This window comes from Paroedura picta, chromosome 15 (assembly GCF_049243985.1).
Source record: "Paroedura picta isolate Pp20150507F chromosome 15, Ppicta_v3.0, whole genome shotgun sequence".
In the NCBI taxonomy this organism is placed as follows: domain Eukaryota; kingdom Metazoa; phylum Chordata; class Lepidosauria; order Squamata; family Gekkonidae; genus Paroedura; species Paroedura picta.
This window is the reverse complement of record NC_135383.1, coordinates 112,112-125,736: the sequence shown is the minus strand read 5'-3', so window position 1 is coordinate 125,736 and position 13,625 is coordinate 112,112. Positions and strand designations below refer to the sequence as shown.

The following is a 13,625-nucleotide window of genomic DNA, read 5'->3' as shown; positions in this document are numbered from 1 at the left end:
TTTACTTAGATTTGTTTATTGATGGGAGAAGCCCCAAATGCACAGCCAGGGTGGGGGTGGTGGGTGACTGTCAACTGAAATGGGGTGGTGGGTGGTGGAAAGGGAGCGCTCCCTGCTCCATTATCTCTTTGCACGCACAAAGTACAAGGCATTAGTTTTGGGGTAGTACTTGACGTTCTGCTTCTTGTCCATGAGACCGCCAAAGACGATCAGTTCGCCACGGCCCTGCACCACAGTGTGCAAGCTGGTCTCGGGTGGCCCAACCACAGAGTTGCTATGGAACACCTTCCACTGGACACGCCCTTTTTCCTTGGCACCCTGGACGTCCAGCACGTACATCTGCATGGGTTTGCAGTTCAAGCTCTGATACAAGGGCTTGCCGACGTTTAGCGACTGAGGCGGGTGATGGCCCAGGCGGCGGGCAATGGGAGGCAAGGAGTGTCCATCCCCTTGGGCAGAGCTGGGGCGAGGGGTGGGTGTTGCCTCCACAGGGCCAGTGCTCTGGCTGCCAGGTGACCCTGAGGAGGCCGGGGAGGGGGGGCTGAGCACTGCCAAAGCAGGCGGAGGCTTAGAAGAAAGGGCTTTGACTGCCTCCAAGCTTCGGCGCAGGGCTCCCGGAGAGACTGCTCCTGCCAAAGTGTGGGCAACAGGAGACGAAGTGTGGACACCGTTGGTTTGTTCTGGAGGGTTCCTAGTGCTGCCACCAACCGTCCTGCTCTCCATGCCATCCAGCTGAGAAAGAAGGGAAGGGGGTTTGGGTTCCCAGTTCAAGTCTGCAGATGCCAACCTCAGGTCTTTCTGATCAGGGAGGGAACCTCGCCTTGATGCCAGGGAAATGCCAATCTTGAGGTCATACCCTTCGGCGGCGGCAGCAGGCGTGCTGGGAGAGGCCACTTGTATTGAACTCTCCAAAGAGGTCCCAGGAGATAAGCCCTCGTTGCCATTTAGCACAGGTGAACCACCCTCTTGGGCAGGTGAGAGGCTCCCTTCCCGGGAACCTGAAGGGGTCTGCCGATGCACCCGTGGTCTCAGGGTCCCCCAGCGGCCGTTCACGCAGGGTGCCTCGTCCGTGATCCGGACAGGAGACTGGGAACGATATTCCCGGGTCTCGGGAGCCAGGGCTGGTGGGGTAGCGCTGATGGGAGAAGGGCGGGAGTTCAAGCTGGGGCTCAGAGGGGCTCTTCCACTGGGTGCCTGGCTGAAGACCACCACGCACTGGCCCACCTGGAAGAGAACAGAGAGCCACACAAAATCATGACCCTGCCACAAAAGAGATCAGAAAGAAAAAAAGCCACCTACAGGAAGCATAATGCAATAGAGAGAATGAACACCTGTAGGAGAGACTCAAATTGTAAAGTAAATAACAACAAAAAAAAAGAAACATGGTGCCTCTTGAATGTAGTCTTGGTGCTTTAACATTCTCAACAAAATTCTTGCCACAACAGAATTCTTGGCAGAATGCAGTCCAGTACAACAACATTTTCAAAATTGCTTTCCTCAATGACTAAGAACAAAATTAGCTTGGTCCCCAAGCATCTAGGAAGGCTGGTCCCTAACAGAGGTTTTTTCATTCCTACTGACATTTCTATAGAACTTTAAAAGGTTCTGCTTGAAAGATGACTGATCTGTCCTTTGAACACATGGAATATGTGCTTGTAACTTGTGTTCTTGCTCACTGAGGAAAGCCATTTGAAAAACATCATTGTACTGGATTGTGTTCTGCCAAGAATAATAAAGCACCTAGACAACACTCAAGAAGCACCGTGTTTCCTTAATAAAGGTCTCTTTATTGTTCATTTCTTCTCTTACAAAAAAAGATCACAGTAGCCCTCTTCCAACTCTGTACCTCCTGACTGGCCATTTCAGGAAGCACCATTGTCTGGTGCTGCTCCCACTGCTCCCGGGGGGAGGCGGGATATAAATTAAAGGATAATAATAACAACAACAACAACAACAACAACAACAACAACTTACAGTGGTCTTGCAGGCTTGGAAGAGGGGACCCCTACCCAAACTACCTCTGGAATCAGAGAGCTCAGCGTAACAAATGACCACTGGACTCCCTGCCACTGGCTCTAGAACTGGAATACACACAGACACACTTCCCCTCTTGGCTCAGCTTCGAGGATTCCACTTCAAGCTTCTTCCCCTTCAAATGGAAGGGCACCCTTCCCCAGGCACTGAGAAATGGGGGAAGCGGCTGTGTCTGGCAGCCCTTCAGCCGTCCTCTTACCCGGCAAGCAGGATGGCACCAGAGCTCAGGGGCCCCTTGGTCTTCGTTCTCCACTTTCAGCAGCTGCCACATCCATGGCTCAGAGCTCATGTGCAGCAACCAGGCATCTTTGAAAAGCTGCAGAAGCACCAGCAATTAGTGCAGAGGGAGGAGGCAGTGGTGCCTTATCACATGTACAAAGGCTACTTATCACATATACACAGACCAGGAAGGAGGCACATATGCCTGGAAGCACAAGGCCAAGGCCTTGCTCCAATGTGGGGAGGGGGGCACCATGGAGAAGGGCAAGAAAAATGGTACTAAGCATCAAGCCCTGTACATGGAGGGAGAGGGAGTCTCTACAGTTACACCCCAATCTCCTCCACCCCCCTGGAACAAAGTCATACTTTGAGGAATAGGAAAGATGAAACCACAGGCAGAGTTAGCCGCTAGGGACCCCTAGGGGCTACCAAGCAGAATGTTTCCAGTTCCTCCAAGGGTCGCATCCTGGTCCAGAGCAGGGCTGGGCACTTCAGCAGACTGCCCAGAGACAAAGTATATGCCTGGCTCCTACTCACCGCATTGGGACCACCGCAGCCCCCCAGGATCAGAATGGTTTCATCATCTATGACAATCTGAAAGAAAGGAAGACAGGATGAAGCAGGTGGAAGGGGCAGAGTGTGCCTGGCCAGGGGCCAAGTCCTTTAGCAGGCAACTGCCTACCCACCTAAATGGGGGGAGGGGGGGCTGATGGTGCCCAGAACCTTGGGAGTGCTGCATCTGTCCAGAGGAGCCTTTCCCTCTCCTTCCCTCCGGCTGAGAGACTCCTGGCTTCTCCCTAACAGGCCAACAGCCATAGGCTGAAGAGAATCTTGGGTCCAGAGCCTCCCCCACCCCCCACCCCGCCTTCCATGGCAGAGGCCAGGAAGGCTGCTCCTGTGTCACACCTGGGGAGGCCTCCTGCTGCCCATGGGAGCAGGCTCTGCCTCTAGAGCAGTGGTTCTCAACCTTCCTAATGCCGTGACCCTTTAATACAGTTCCTCATGTTGTGGTGACCCCAACCATAAAATTATGCAAGTGTTCTTTCACAGAAATTAAACCAAAACTGACCAATGGCGTGAAGATCCATTGTTCATGAATGTATATAAATTGGTTTTTTTCCAGGGTTTCTCAGTTCAGTTCTGCCTCTTGTCCCACCATGACGATCTCACTGTTTTTCGCTGCTCCCAACAGATAAATGCTCTATCTAGATCTACCGCACAAGGTTGTTTTGTGGATGGTACCCCCGCCCTCCCCGGCCAAGCTGCTTGCCCTGCCGTGACCCCTGTGAAAGGGTTGTTCAAGCCCCTCATCCTGGACCAAGAAGCAGCTGCTGAGATGGTCTAGGGATCAGGCAGTGGGGCGGGGAGGGAGGCTGCACCCATGGGCTCAGACCCTGATACCCTCCTCAGCAGGACTTTCTCTGGATTCTTCCAGCTTACCTGTGCTATAGAGGCTTAAGGCAATGAGACACAGGTGTGAGGCAGTTGCTTCAACCAGTCACACCCCCACACCATGCCCTTGTCCAGAAGGGCCCTCTCCCTACATTGGTAGCTGTACCCACTGTCTCTGAGAGGGCCAGGGATCACACACCTGATGTCTGCAGCATGCCCAGAGAACAGTCCAAGAGACCAGCCTCTGGAGGAAGAGCCATTACCTGGGACTGACCTCCGCGAGGGTGAGGGCTGGGGCCACAGATGTTTGGCTTGGACCAGGCCCACTGCTCCAGATCCAGCACCCAGATTTCATTGCTCCTGTGAGGAAAGTGCAACTGCTGACCTCACCGGCAGCAGAACACTGGCCCTGTCCAAGCAGGAAGAGGGAGCCACACACCACAAGTTGCTGCCCACTGCCTGCCCACTCCTTTCTGGCAGGCCACCCCCCCCCCCCCCTCATGCCCACCATGCTTCTTGTGGACTGGGCACGCTGATCTGTTTCGGCTGTCCCTTCCACAGCCCTCCTCCCAACTTCTTACCAAGGAAGGCAGGGCTAACTTCAGGGAAACGTTGCGCTCACTGGGACAGCAGTCTGTTGCTTGTGCAGAGCATGGCCAAAGAGTTCCACAGGCTTCGTTTGAGAGCCTGTAGCCAGGCTGCCCTGGCCACATGAGAGGAAGTTTGGGAGAACGGTGCACAGGGAGTAGAGAAAGACTTACATTTGCCGAGACCCAAGGGAACCCCCAAAGACAATCATTTTGTCCTTTATTACACAGGAGGAGTGGCCAGCCATTGGAGGGGGACCATGGGTTGTCACCACGCAGTTCCACCTAGGGAAAATATGAAAAAAAGATTGCAGAACCCTCTCAATGACAATCCACTCCCTGCCAGCTGAGAGAACCCCGGTCTGAGCCAGGTGGTTCCCTCCCTCAGCAGCTCTTACCAGTTCTTGGAGGGCGAGTACGTGTGGATTTCATCAAAGAACCTCTCTGGCTGGTGCAGGGGGTAAGGGCTGGGTCGTGTCCAGCCCCCAAAGAGCACCAGCAAGTCTTTGTATACCACCAGGGTGGCTCCAGCCTTGGGGGATGGGTAAGAGCCTGTGGGGAGAAAGAGGCAGGTATAGGTCAGTTCAGGAGCCACAGAGGTACTTCCTTCCCCAAAGCAGCCCCCCTGCCCTCCAACCAGCAGACGGGTGCACACATTCACGTTGGATGGGGGAGGTGGCCCATGCTTCTCGAGTGGGTGTGGGGGAGGGGGATATCCAGACTTTGCCCTGCCTGGACCCCCTCCATCCCTCTCTCCCTCCACTGAGTTACCTTCCAGCACGGGCATTTGGCTGAGAACAGGAGAGTGGCAGTGTTGTTTAAAACTGATATACTCCCCGCCCACCCCTGCCATGGCGGTGCTGCCAGCCCACCTCACCTGAAGCAAGTGGCCGGATCCACTCCTTGCTGTTCAGGTCTAGTCTCCACAGGTCATTGAAGGCAGCATTGCAGCTGCTCTGTGTGCAGCCCCCAAACACATACATTGACTGATTGGCATCGTAGTAGCACGCACCTGGAGGACAGCAGACAGAAACACATGCCCATTAACCCCTCCCTCCCCTGGTCTACAAGAACCCTAGTCTGAGGACTGCCACTGTGCACATTTGCACCCTTTATGTGTTGCAAGCCATGATGAGGTGGGGGTGCATGCTCTGTGCGAGGCACCCTCCTTCATCAAGAGACTCCATCTGCAGATCTTCACAACCCCAAATGCACCATCCCTCTGCCACTTGGACCGCTTGTGGGACAGGTCCTGTCTGCTCACCTAGAGGATCCTCTTTGCCCCAGGGGAGCAGACAAGGAACCTCTTCAGCACTGCAAAGTCAGAGAAGCAAGCTGAGCACCACCTCCAGCTAATGTGCGGTGGACCTGAGAGGAAGCTGAGATCCCCCAATGAGCAATGAGGGTTCGGAGAAGGGTTGGAGGCAGCACAGAGCTCCCCTTCCTGCCCAAGAGCAAGTCAGTCCCCCCCCCCCCCAGTTCTCAGGGATTATAGAGCAGCTAGAAAACTGATTATTTTTCAAAGGCCTGACCAAAGTATCCCTCTGTAGCCTGGAAATGGCACAGGCAGGCAAGCTCACAAAATGTCACACAGCTCCCCCTGAAGACTAAAGGCCTGTGTTCTGGCAACGCCTCCCACTGTGGCAGGAGCTGCTGATTCTGGGCAGGGGTGGGTGGACAAGCTCTCTGCCTACCACTGTTGACCCTAGAGTTCAGAAGGTTGACTGCTGCTTTTGTGCTGGACCAGCAGGATGGACAATATCTGCCAGGGCCCTTCCCCAAGCAAGTAACTTACTGTGTGAGAAGCGCTGGGTGATGGGGGTGCCTGGGTATGGATATGTGCGACTCTCCCACTGGATGTTGCCATCTTGGACTGCCTTGATAAAGCCGTGATAACACTGGTGGGCCACACCTAGAGAAGAAAGGGGGAGCTGGGGGGCTGCCTACCAAGCAGGCTGGGGACACTGATGGGCCAGTGGAAGCATGCAACTGCTGCCCTTCCAGCCCAAGTCCCAACTTCACAGCACAACATGCAGCCTGCTGCTGCTGACCACCTGCAGCCTCCTTCATATGGTCCTCTGGATCCCTCTCACCTACTCTGATGATCACTGCTACCCTAGGACCCAGGAGGGAATCTTTCGCATGGACGCAAACAGGATTCTTTTTTAAATTGGATTGCCACTGGGGACTGAACTGGGCCCCTTTTATATGATCTAGCACTAAGCCAGCTGTCTGATCCAAGGCGGGGCATGTGTTTGGGCAGCTCTGGGGCTGCCTTACAGCAAACCAGGACAGTGACTGCCCACAGCTCTCTTGTGGCCCAGGGCAGGACAAGTAACCTCTGTAGTTTCACTTCCACCCTCTCCCATGAGCCTGGTGTGTCCATGGAGAACATACACAGACAATGCAGCAGATCTTGGGGCAGGATGCTTCTTTGGGTCACAATACTGGCTCGTCCCATAGTAAGGTGCCTGAGAACGAGTGGCTGCTGTTCTCTTGGTGGCCTCATGCACAGCCCAAGCAGGCTGGGGATACAGTCCCTCCTCTGATGTGCCTGCCTTGTGCTTCTGCTGGTGAAGGAAGGAGTACACATGTCTCCAGATGGAAGCTAGCATGACATGAGTGTCCTGCCCAGCCTAGAATGCAAGGAGCTGGAGTGCCTGCTTGGGCTGCTCCAATTGGCCGCCTGCTCTAGAGCCCACAGACTGTGCCACCAGTACCTTTGATCAGTCGATACCACTGCTTGCAGACGAGTGCAGCGGTTTTGTGCTCCTGATAGGGTGAAAGGAAGGACAGGATATACTCCAGCACCTCTTCTGGCAGCTCCAACATGGATCTATCCTGCTGCTTCCCAGCCTCCTCCTCCTGGTCCATGAGGCCTTCCCTTGCCACAGCTTCCTCCGGGTCCACGGCCATGAAGCTGTCATCTTCACTCTCAGAGGAGTTAGCCATGGCATCACACTGCACAGCTGGGAGGAGAAGAGCCACATGTCACACTCACCAGCTGACAGCAGGAGGCACAGGCTACCTCACCACAGCTGGACACCACTGCAAAGGGACGCTGCTCTTTGCTGTTGGGGTGCTGTTTCTCCCGATAAAGTTCTTGAGAGAAGATGCAAGACCCCCTCCCATCCTGAAGCCAGGGGCCTTGCCAGCTTCCCAAGATATCACTCTCTCCTTCAGTGTTGCCATAACGCTCTCTCATAGCAGAGTTGGTGAGCAGCAAGGCATCAGGAGACATCAAAGGCTTCTGGACTGACTGTGCTCTCCTAGGCTCACAGTCTCTCTTTGTCTTCAACCCAGCACCACCTACAGCCCTGGCCTTAGACCCCTTAATGAAGAACCCAGCAGCATCTGCAGAGCCGCTCTTCTCCAGGATGTGAGCAGTCAGGTGAGCTATGGTGTCCAACTGTCCCAGATGAGGCCACACTCTCCCCCCCCCCCCCGCAAGAAACTGAGCAACCTGAGATTTGTGGCAGTCAGCCATAGGTGGTTCTAGTTTGCACTTCCTGCAGCTGCTGGTTAATCATGCCTTCTGTGTGGGCTCTTGGCAGTCATTCTAGCTAAAAAGACTCACCATTGGTGCATCAATGGGAGAAAATGTCCACTCTTGGCCCACCCCATTCTGAGGCAAGCTTTGCAAGCTTTTTTGAAAACCCAACCAGCTTGAGCCGGAAAAACCCAACTAGTCCCTCCCAGAGAAGAGCTGCTCACTTTCTCTAGCTCTTAAAGCAAACCCCACAATGCCTTTGAAGGACCAGGCAGGCACCCTAGTAGGAGGCTGGAAGGCCACTGCTCTGTCAGGAGTCCATCAGTGGAGGCTGGTGATAAGGCAGGAGAGGAGTAAATGGAACCACAACCGAATACCAGCTGAGAAGCCATGAGCAGGAGGGAGTCACAGGGAGTGGCGAACCGCTTGAGCAATGGCAGCAGAGGCAGTCTTAGATGGAAAAGTGCCTGGCTAGCTTCTCATGACAACCGAAGGCTGGAAGATATATCTGAATCTTCAGGATGAGGACCGAAAGGACTGGACTCCCTGTGTGAGTTTCTGCAGGTGCTGCATTTGTTCTTCAGCTATGCTTATTTGAGGCTAAGACTGCTGAGTGCTCTGTCTGGTGCAACAAGTGAAACTGCTGCCATGTCCTCATCTGCGTACTGGAGATCCTGCCCAGCCTGATTTCCAGCCTGTTCTTGATGCAGATTGCCCATGACCTTGTTGACTGCCACCTAACCTCAATTATTGGACTGCTTTACAACTACACTGCCTGTCTACCTGCCTGCTGACCTTTGGACTGCCTATGGACCTGTTTGGTGCTGGAGAGGAAGGAAAGAGACAACTGCTGATGCCCGCCCTGCCGGCTGTCTCCAGGAGCAAGAGCAGGCAAGAGTGCTGTGCCTAGACCTGTGAGAGCTGGGTTCAAACGTCTGCCCAGGTATGAAGCCTTAGCCAAGTCTCACTCACTCAGCTCAGCCCCTTCCAAAGGGACACTGTACGGGTAAATTGGGCAGCAGCTGGAGATATGGGAGACCAGAGGGAAATATTCAGGTGGTAACCAACCATGATTCGCCCCCTAGACTTTTTTCCAATTTTTCTGATGGAAAAATTGGGAGATTTAGCAGGGCATTAAGGCATAAGAAAAAACTCCCATGAAATGTTTGCTGTTTTTGAGTTAGAAAAGATTGTTTAAAAAGCATTTCAATCATTCCAAATGTAGAATTTCCTTAAGCATTTGTGTTTCTATGTTATAAAACAGCCATTCTCAACTTTTTTTTGTGGCCATAGTCCTTTTAATAGCTCTGTTCAGGTTCCAGGGCCCCCTGCAGTAATCTGGCCACTTGTGCAATGAGCTAGGGGGAAAAAGCCCTAAGCTAACCATACTCAACGCACTTTGATTTATATATGAGACAGATTTCTAGAACATTTGACCAAGAGGTGCAGGTGTGTTCATTGTTGTTTCTTGAATGCATTATTAATTTAAGCACACACAAAGGAACAGATTACATGATTTCTTTTTCTTTCCCTTGATAAAGATTGAACTTTCTAGCAATGAATGGTATCATATGTGACAAAAATGGCTGTTATAATATTTAACTTAATCTTCAAACATGCTGGTAGTCCTACCTATTATGTCAACATGAGTGCTTTTTGCCCAAACTATACATTTACCTTTATTTATTTGGGAATTTGTTTTCTGCTTTCAACTTATCTTTTCCTGCTTCTCAGTGGGCCAAAATTAAAGAGCCACGTGCTTTGGCAGTGTAGGATGCAGCAGTTTGCAACTCTTGCAATACTTGCAATTCTTCTTCTAGAAAATGAAGACATTTGTACTTTTAAATTCCATAAATATGCCAAAGGATATGTTTTATGCTAAGTCAGTAGAATAAGTTTAAGTTTAATATCCTGCTGCATATATATCAGTTCCTCCTAAAATTTCCATATTTCCCCCTCAAACCCCAGGATTTTCCCCTGGCTTCAAAACTCCCAGAAATTTCATATCTCCAATTGAAACCCAAGCCAAAGGGAATAAGAGACTAGGATGAGGATCTCACATGTAGCAGGGATTCTGCTATACAGATCCACTGCTCAATAGGCAATTAGTGGAAGAGGGACCAGCTAGCGATCTGCTGAAGCTGCACATCGCTTGTCCACTGTACTCAACAGCACTGTGAGGTTGGCCTAAGTGCTGAAGGCAGGCCATGCACATCCTGGCACTGGAACACCACAGAGCTTCCTCTGTCCACACACAGAGCCCCCTCTTTCACCTCACTGCCTGCCAACAATAGCTCAGCTTATCCTCAACATTCAAGAGGTATGGAAACCCGCCCACAATATGAAGCCAAGCCTTCTTTGCCTGGCACACAGGTATCCCACCTAGGGCTGCAAACTGAAAAAGTCCCAGATCATTAGCCAAATGCTTTCATTAATCAGCGGGCCCAAAGACAACAAAAAACTTGGGGACTGCATTGTTAAAGTGGCCATTAACCACCAGGACAACTGCTTGCTTCAAACCCAGCATGGGAACCAGCCAGTCACTCTGTAAACAAGAGCCCCAAGAAGGCTTTCATGGAAAAGGAAGTGCTGGAACCCTTGAGGAGCTCTCCAGTCAGAGAAGAGTAACAGCAGGCAAGCATCCCTGACAGATGGTTAGGCCACTGACAAGGATCCTCCTCCACAGCTATGCTGGAACAGCTGGAGCATTCTCCACTGGGGCAGAGCCCCCCTTCCCTGGGTACTCACACATCAACACGTTAAAGTACTAAAGAAAAAATTGTGTTGACCTCCCCCAACACCATAGCAGGACACCTGTCACAGTGCTCTCCATTTATCTGGCCAAGGAAGGCCCTCCCAACATACCCAGTTTCTCTACATGTAAATCTAGCATTTGCACAACTGGATGCTTTCTTAAAAATCAGTGTTCCCAAATCGGGAGACTAGGAAATGGAGATCCAAAGCACTGGTTTAGAACCACACACAGACACAGAAGCAAACAGTCAGTTCCCAAAAACACACATACCTTCCTGAGGAAGCCTGGCATTGCAACAAGGAACTGAAAGAAGCACCATTTGTGTGACAACTGTCAGAACTCAGGTGATTCTTAAGGAGCCAATGCATTGCCAAACATCAAATCAGAGCCCTCTAATCTAGTTAGGAAGGGCAAATTTCTGAACATTCTGAAGCCCGGGAAAAGAATAGCTTTTCTGTTGTTTTTTTTGTTTTGTTTTTTGGGGGGGTTCTGTGGAAACAACCAATGTTAAGAAAATGGTAAAGATATAAATATCTTAGTTTTCTCAATAGTTTCAGAAGTAGCTGTGTTGTTCTGCAGAAGAACAGCCAGCTTCAAGTCCAATAATACCTACGAGACCAATGTGAGATTCACGGTATGAGCTTCAGAGTCAAATCCATGACAACCCCTGGAGAAGGAAGCACAGTCCTGGGTGAACATGGACATAGAGTCCCATTCCAACCTCAGAAGAACAAAGGATTTTAATCCAGGCATGGGCTACCCCTTTTCACCTTAACCAGAGTAGGGGGTGCTGCTGCCCATTCAGAATCAAACAAGCAGAGCAAGGACTCAATGTTTTCTGCAGTCAACAAGACAAATGCAAAAGGGGAGTGACTCCAGGATTCCCACCCCCTTCTCCTGAAGGAAGCATATGCACCATGCACTAACATACTGCTTTCTCCTTGAATACAAGGGCAATAATGAAGCTTGCTTCACTCAGAGACAGCCAGAATCTGTGCCAAGAGAGTTCAGTGCCCACTCTACAGAGGGACACAAACAGGCCCCAAATTTAATGGCCAGAGCAGAAACCTCTTAGCCCCTGCATGGCTAGATTCCTTCAACTCAGACATCTTCCCAGCCCTTGCAAAGATGGGAGGCTTTGTGAAACAGCAACAGGTCCAGCTATGTTTAGGCCTCAACATACATCTGAGCACATCAAAAGCACTTTAGAAACTCCTCTGATGGAGAAGGGATCCAAGCAGCCCTTTTTTCGCTCACCCAATGAGATCTGTGTTACAAGTTATCCCCAAAACTGTCTCTTGGATGATTCTTCATTTAAACAATGGAGGAGAGCAAGAGGGAAAGAAAGGCATTTGGGTCTACCAAATAACCAGAACAGCAGGCCAGTTGAGCACTGGCCCTGCCAATTGCATCTTGAGCACAATTCCTGCTCACACAGAGATCTCACACTGAAATCCCTGGGCAACTGTCTGCAAAAACAATTTGCTACAGTATCCTATGCTACACTTTACCATTTCAAAGCAGCCCAAACTCACTAAGCTACTGTTGTTTTGGCCAGGTCTTCAACCTAAAATGGGGGGGGGGATTACATTTACAAAATATCTTGCCCAAATAGATGCTCTTTCATCATGGACAATGTAATGAGGCTCTTCACAATAACACTGACATAGAGCTGCAACAGATTAAAAAACACAAACACTGGGAAGCAGCAGGTCATTTTATAAAAGCATAACTTTCCACCACCCAGGTCAGGAGTTCTGAAGTCTTTGCTACAGGAAGTCATAGGAAGAGAACTTTTATGTGGGCTCCACCATATTGCCATCAGCACCCACTTAATGACAATTGTGATTTGTGTGCATCTGGGATTGAGGCAAATGACTTCCAGTGGCTCTTCCACGGGGACATGGGATTTACTGCCACTTTTAAAAGTCATATGGCAGCTTCAAAATTTCCAATTTAGAACATGCTGATCCCAGACTGAGAATCAAGACCTATCAACTGGGAGAGTGCGGCTCAGTGACAGAGCACCCATGCCAGGATGTCTCAGGAGTGATCCCCAGCATCTCTGCCTGGAGCCCTGGATGGACTTCGTCCAAGTAAGTCAAGAGATTGAGCACAAGAAGCTAAGAGAAGACACCCACAGCACATGTTAAAATCCATGCACCGCTTAGTGAACCCACCAGAGTTTTGACAAGAACAGATTTTAAAAAGCCAAAGTTACCGATACATGACTTTGGCAAGGAACTTTAAAGGAAAGCTGTTGGAAGTTTGCCTTAGCATAGCCCCTGGCAGAGCAGCAGCACCAAGCAGAGATGATTCTGTAGCATCCAGCAACAGAAGGGAGTGTGTTACCCTGCAGAGACGGGATGTCTTGGTGGCACAAGGCACTGGATCCGCGTCTCTGATACCTACAGGGTACTGGGCAGATGGTCTGGAGACCCGGGAGAGTGCCCCGTCTCGCTTCCTGCCCCGCTGCGTGTCTCCTGGGGGTGTGGTGCCCTGTCCGCTTTCCCTCCTCCAAGACATTCAGCAGCCGCCCGGGGGGTGGCAGCACGGCGGCGAGGCCGACCCCGTCCAGAAGCAGAGGAAAGCGGCCGAGGCCTTGGCTGCCGGTCGGAGGCAGGGCTGGCTCAGCAGCAGGAGGGGCGGCGGCGGGGCCTTCCCTCGCGGCCCGCCAAGCGCCTGCCGAGCACTTCCCGGGAAAGGGGTGCGGGCCGGGCCGGCCCCCTGCTTCTACTTCCGCCTTTCTGGGCTGCAGAGCGGGAGAGGGGGGACCCACCCCTCCCTCCCGTCCCCCCCCCGGCTGCCCCGCCGCGCCTCACCTCGCCCGTTCCCGCCTCACAGTCCCTCCTGGCGCCTCAGCGGCCGCCCAGACAAGGCCCAGGCGCCTTCGAGCGGAGCCGGAGCCTTCCCGGCCGCCGCCGCTGCCGCCATCTTGCCGCCGCCGGCCCGGCCCGGGGAAGGGGCAGGAGCGGTCGGAAAGCGAGAGCGCTGGCACCGCGCAGGCGTGCGGCAGCCGCCGTCACGTGACCGAAGGAGACCCGGCGACGCGCGGATTGTCCTGTCAGAGCGCGAGGAGGAGTGTCACGTGACGGGCCCCTCTCGTCCGGCTGGAAGGCCGCGGGACGGCGCGTCGGGCCCGCCAGGC

General features: G+C 52.3%; 1 protein-coding gene across 3 annotated transcripts; it reads right to left on the bottom strand.

The window, feature by feature from the left end:
- On the bottom strand, positions 1-13,506 carry FBXO42 (F-box protein 42). Of its 3 annotated transcripts, XM_077312461.1 has the most exons (11): positions 13,300-13,506; positions 9,400-9,538; positions 6,953-7,201; positions 6,028-6,144; positions 5,110-5,244; positions 4,631-4,784; positions 4,407-4,517; positions 3,909-4,005; positions 2,791-2,847; positions 2,234-2,350; positions 1-1,224 (listed from the first exon to the last, which is right to left on the bottom strand). In XM_077312461.1, the coding sequence occupies exons 3-11, from the start codon at positions 7,182-7,184 to the stop codon at positions 121-123; spliced, it is 2,124 nt and encodes a 707-aa protein (XP_077168576.1). In that variant the 5' UTR covers positions 7,185-7,201; positions 9,400-9,538; positions 13,300-13,506; the 3' UTR covers positions 1-120. The 3 variants fall into 3 exon arrangements, with proteins under 3 accessions (XP_077168576.1, XP_077168578.1, XP_077168577.1); XM_077312463.1 differs by lacking the exon at positions 6,028-6,144; XM_077312462.1 differs by lacking the exon at positions 9,400-9,538 and having other exon boundaries at positions 13,300-13,500.
- Positions 13,507-13,625: the final 119 nt, after the last annotated feature.

Bases quoted from the DNA above. Each gene is read 5' to 3' on its own strand.
- FBXO42 (XM_077312461.1), bottom strand. From the start codon at position 7,184: ATGGCTAACTCCTCTGAGAGTGAAGATGACAGCTTCATGGCCGTGGAC. The intron at 5,245-6,027 runs GTAAGTTACTTG...GCTGTCCTCCAG, and splicing joins CACCCAGCGCTTCTCACACA to GTGCGTGCTACTACGATGCC. The intron at 4,006-4,406 runs GTAAGTCTTTCT...CTTTCCTCACAG, and splicing joins TCCCTTGGGTCTCGGCAAAT to GAGCAATGAAATCTGGGTGC.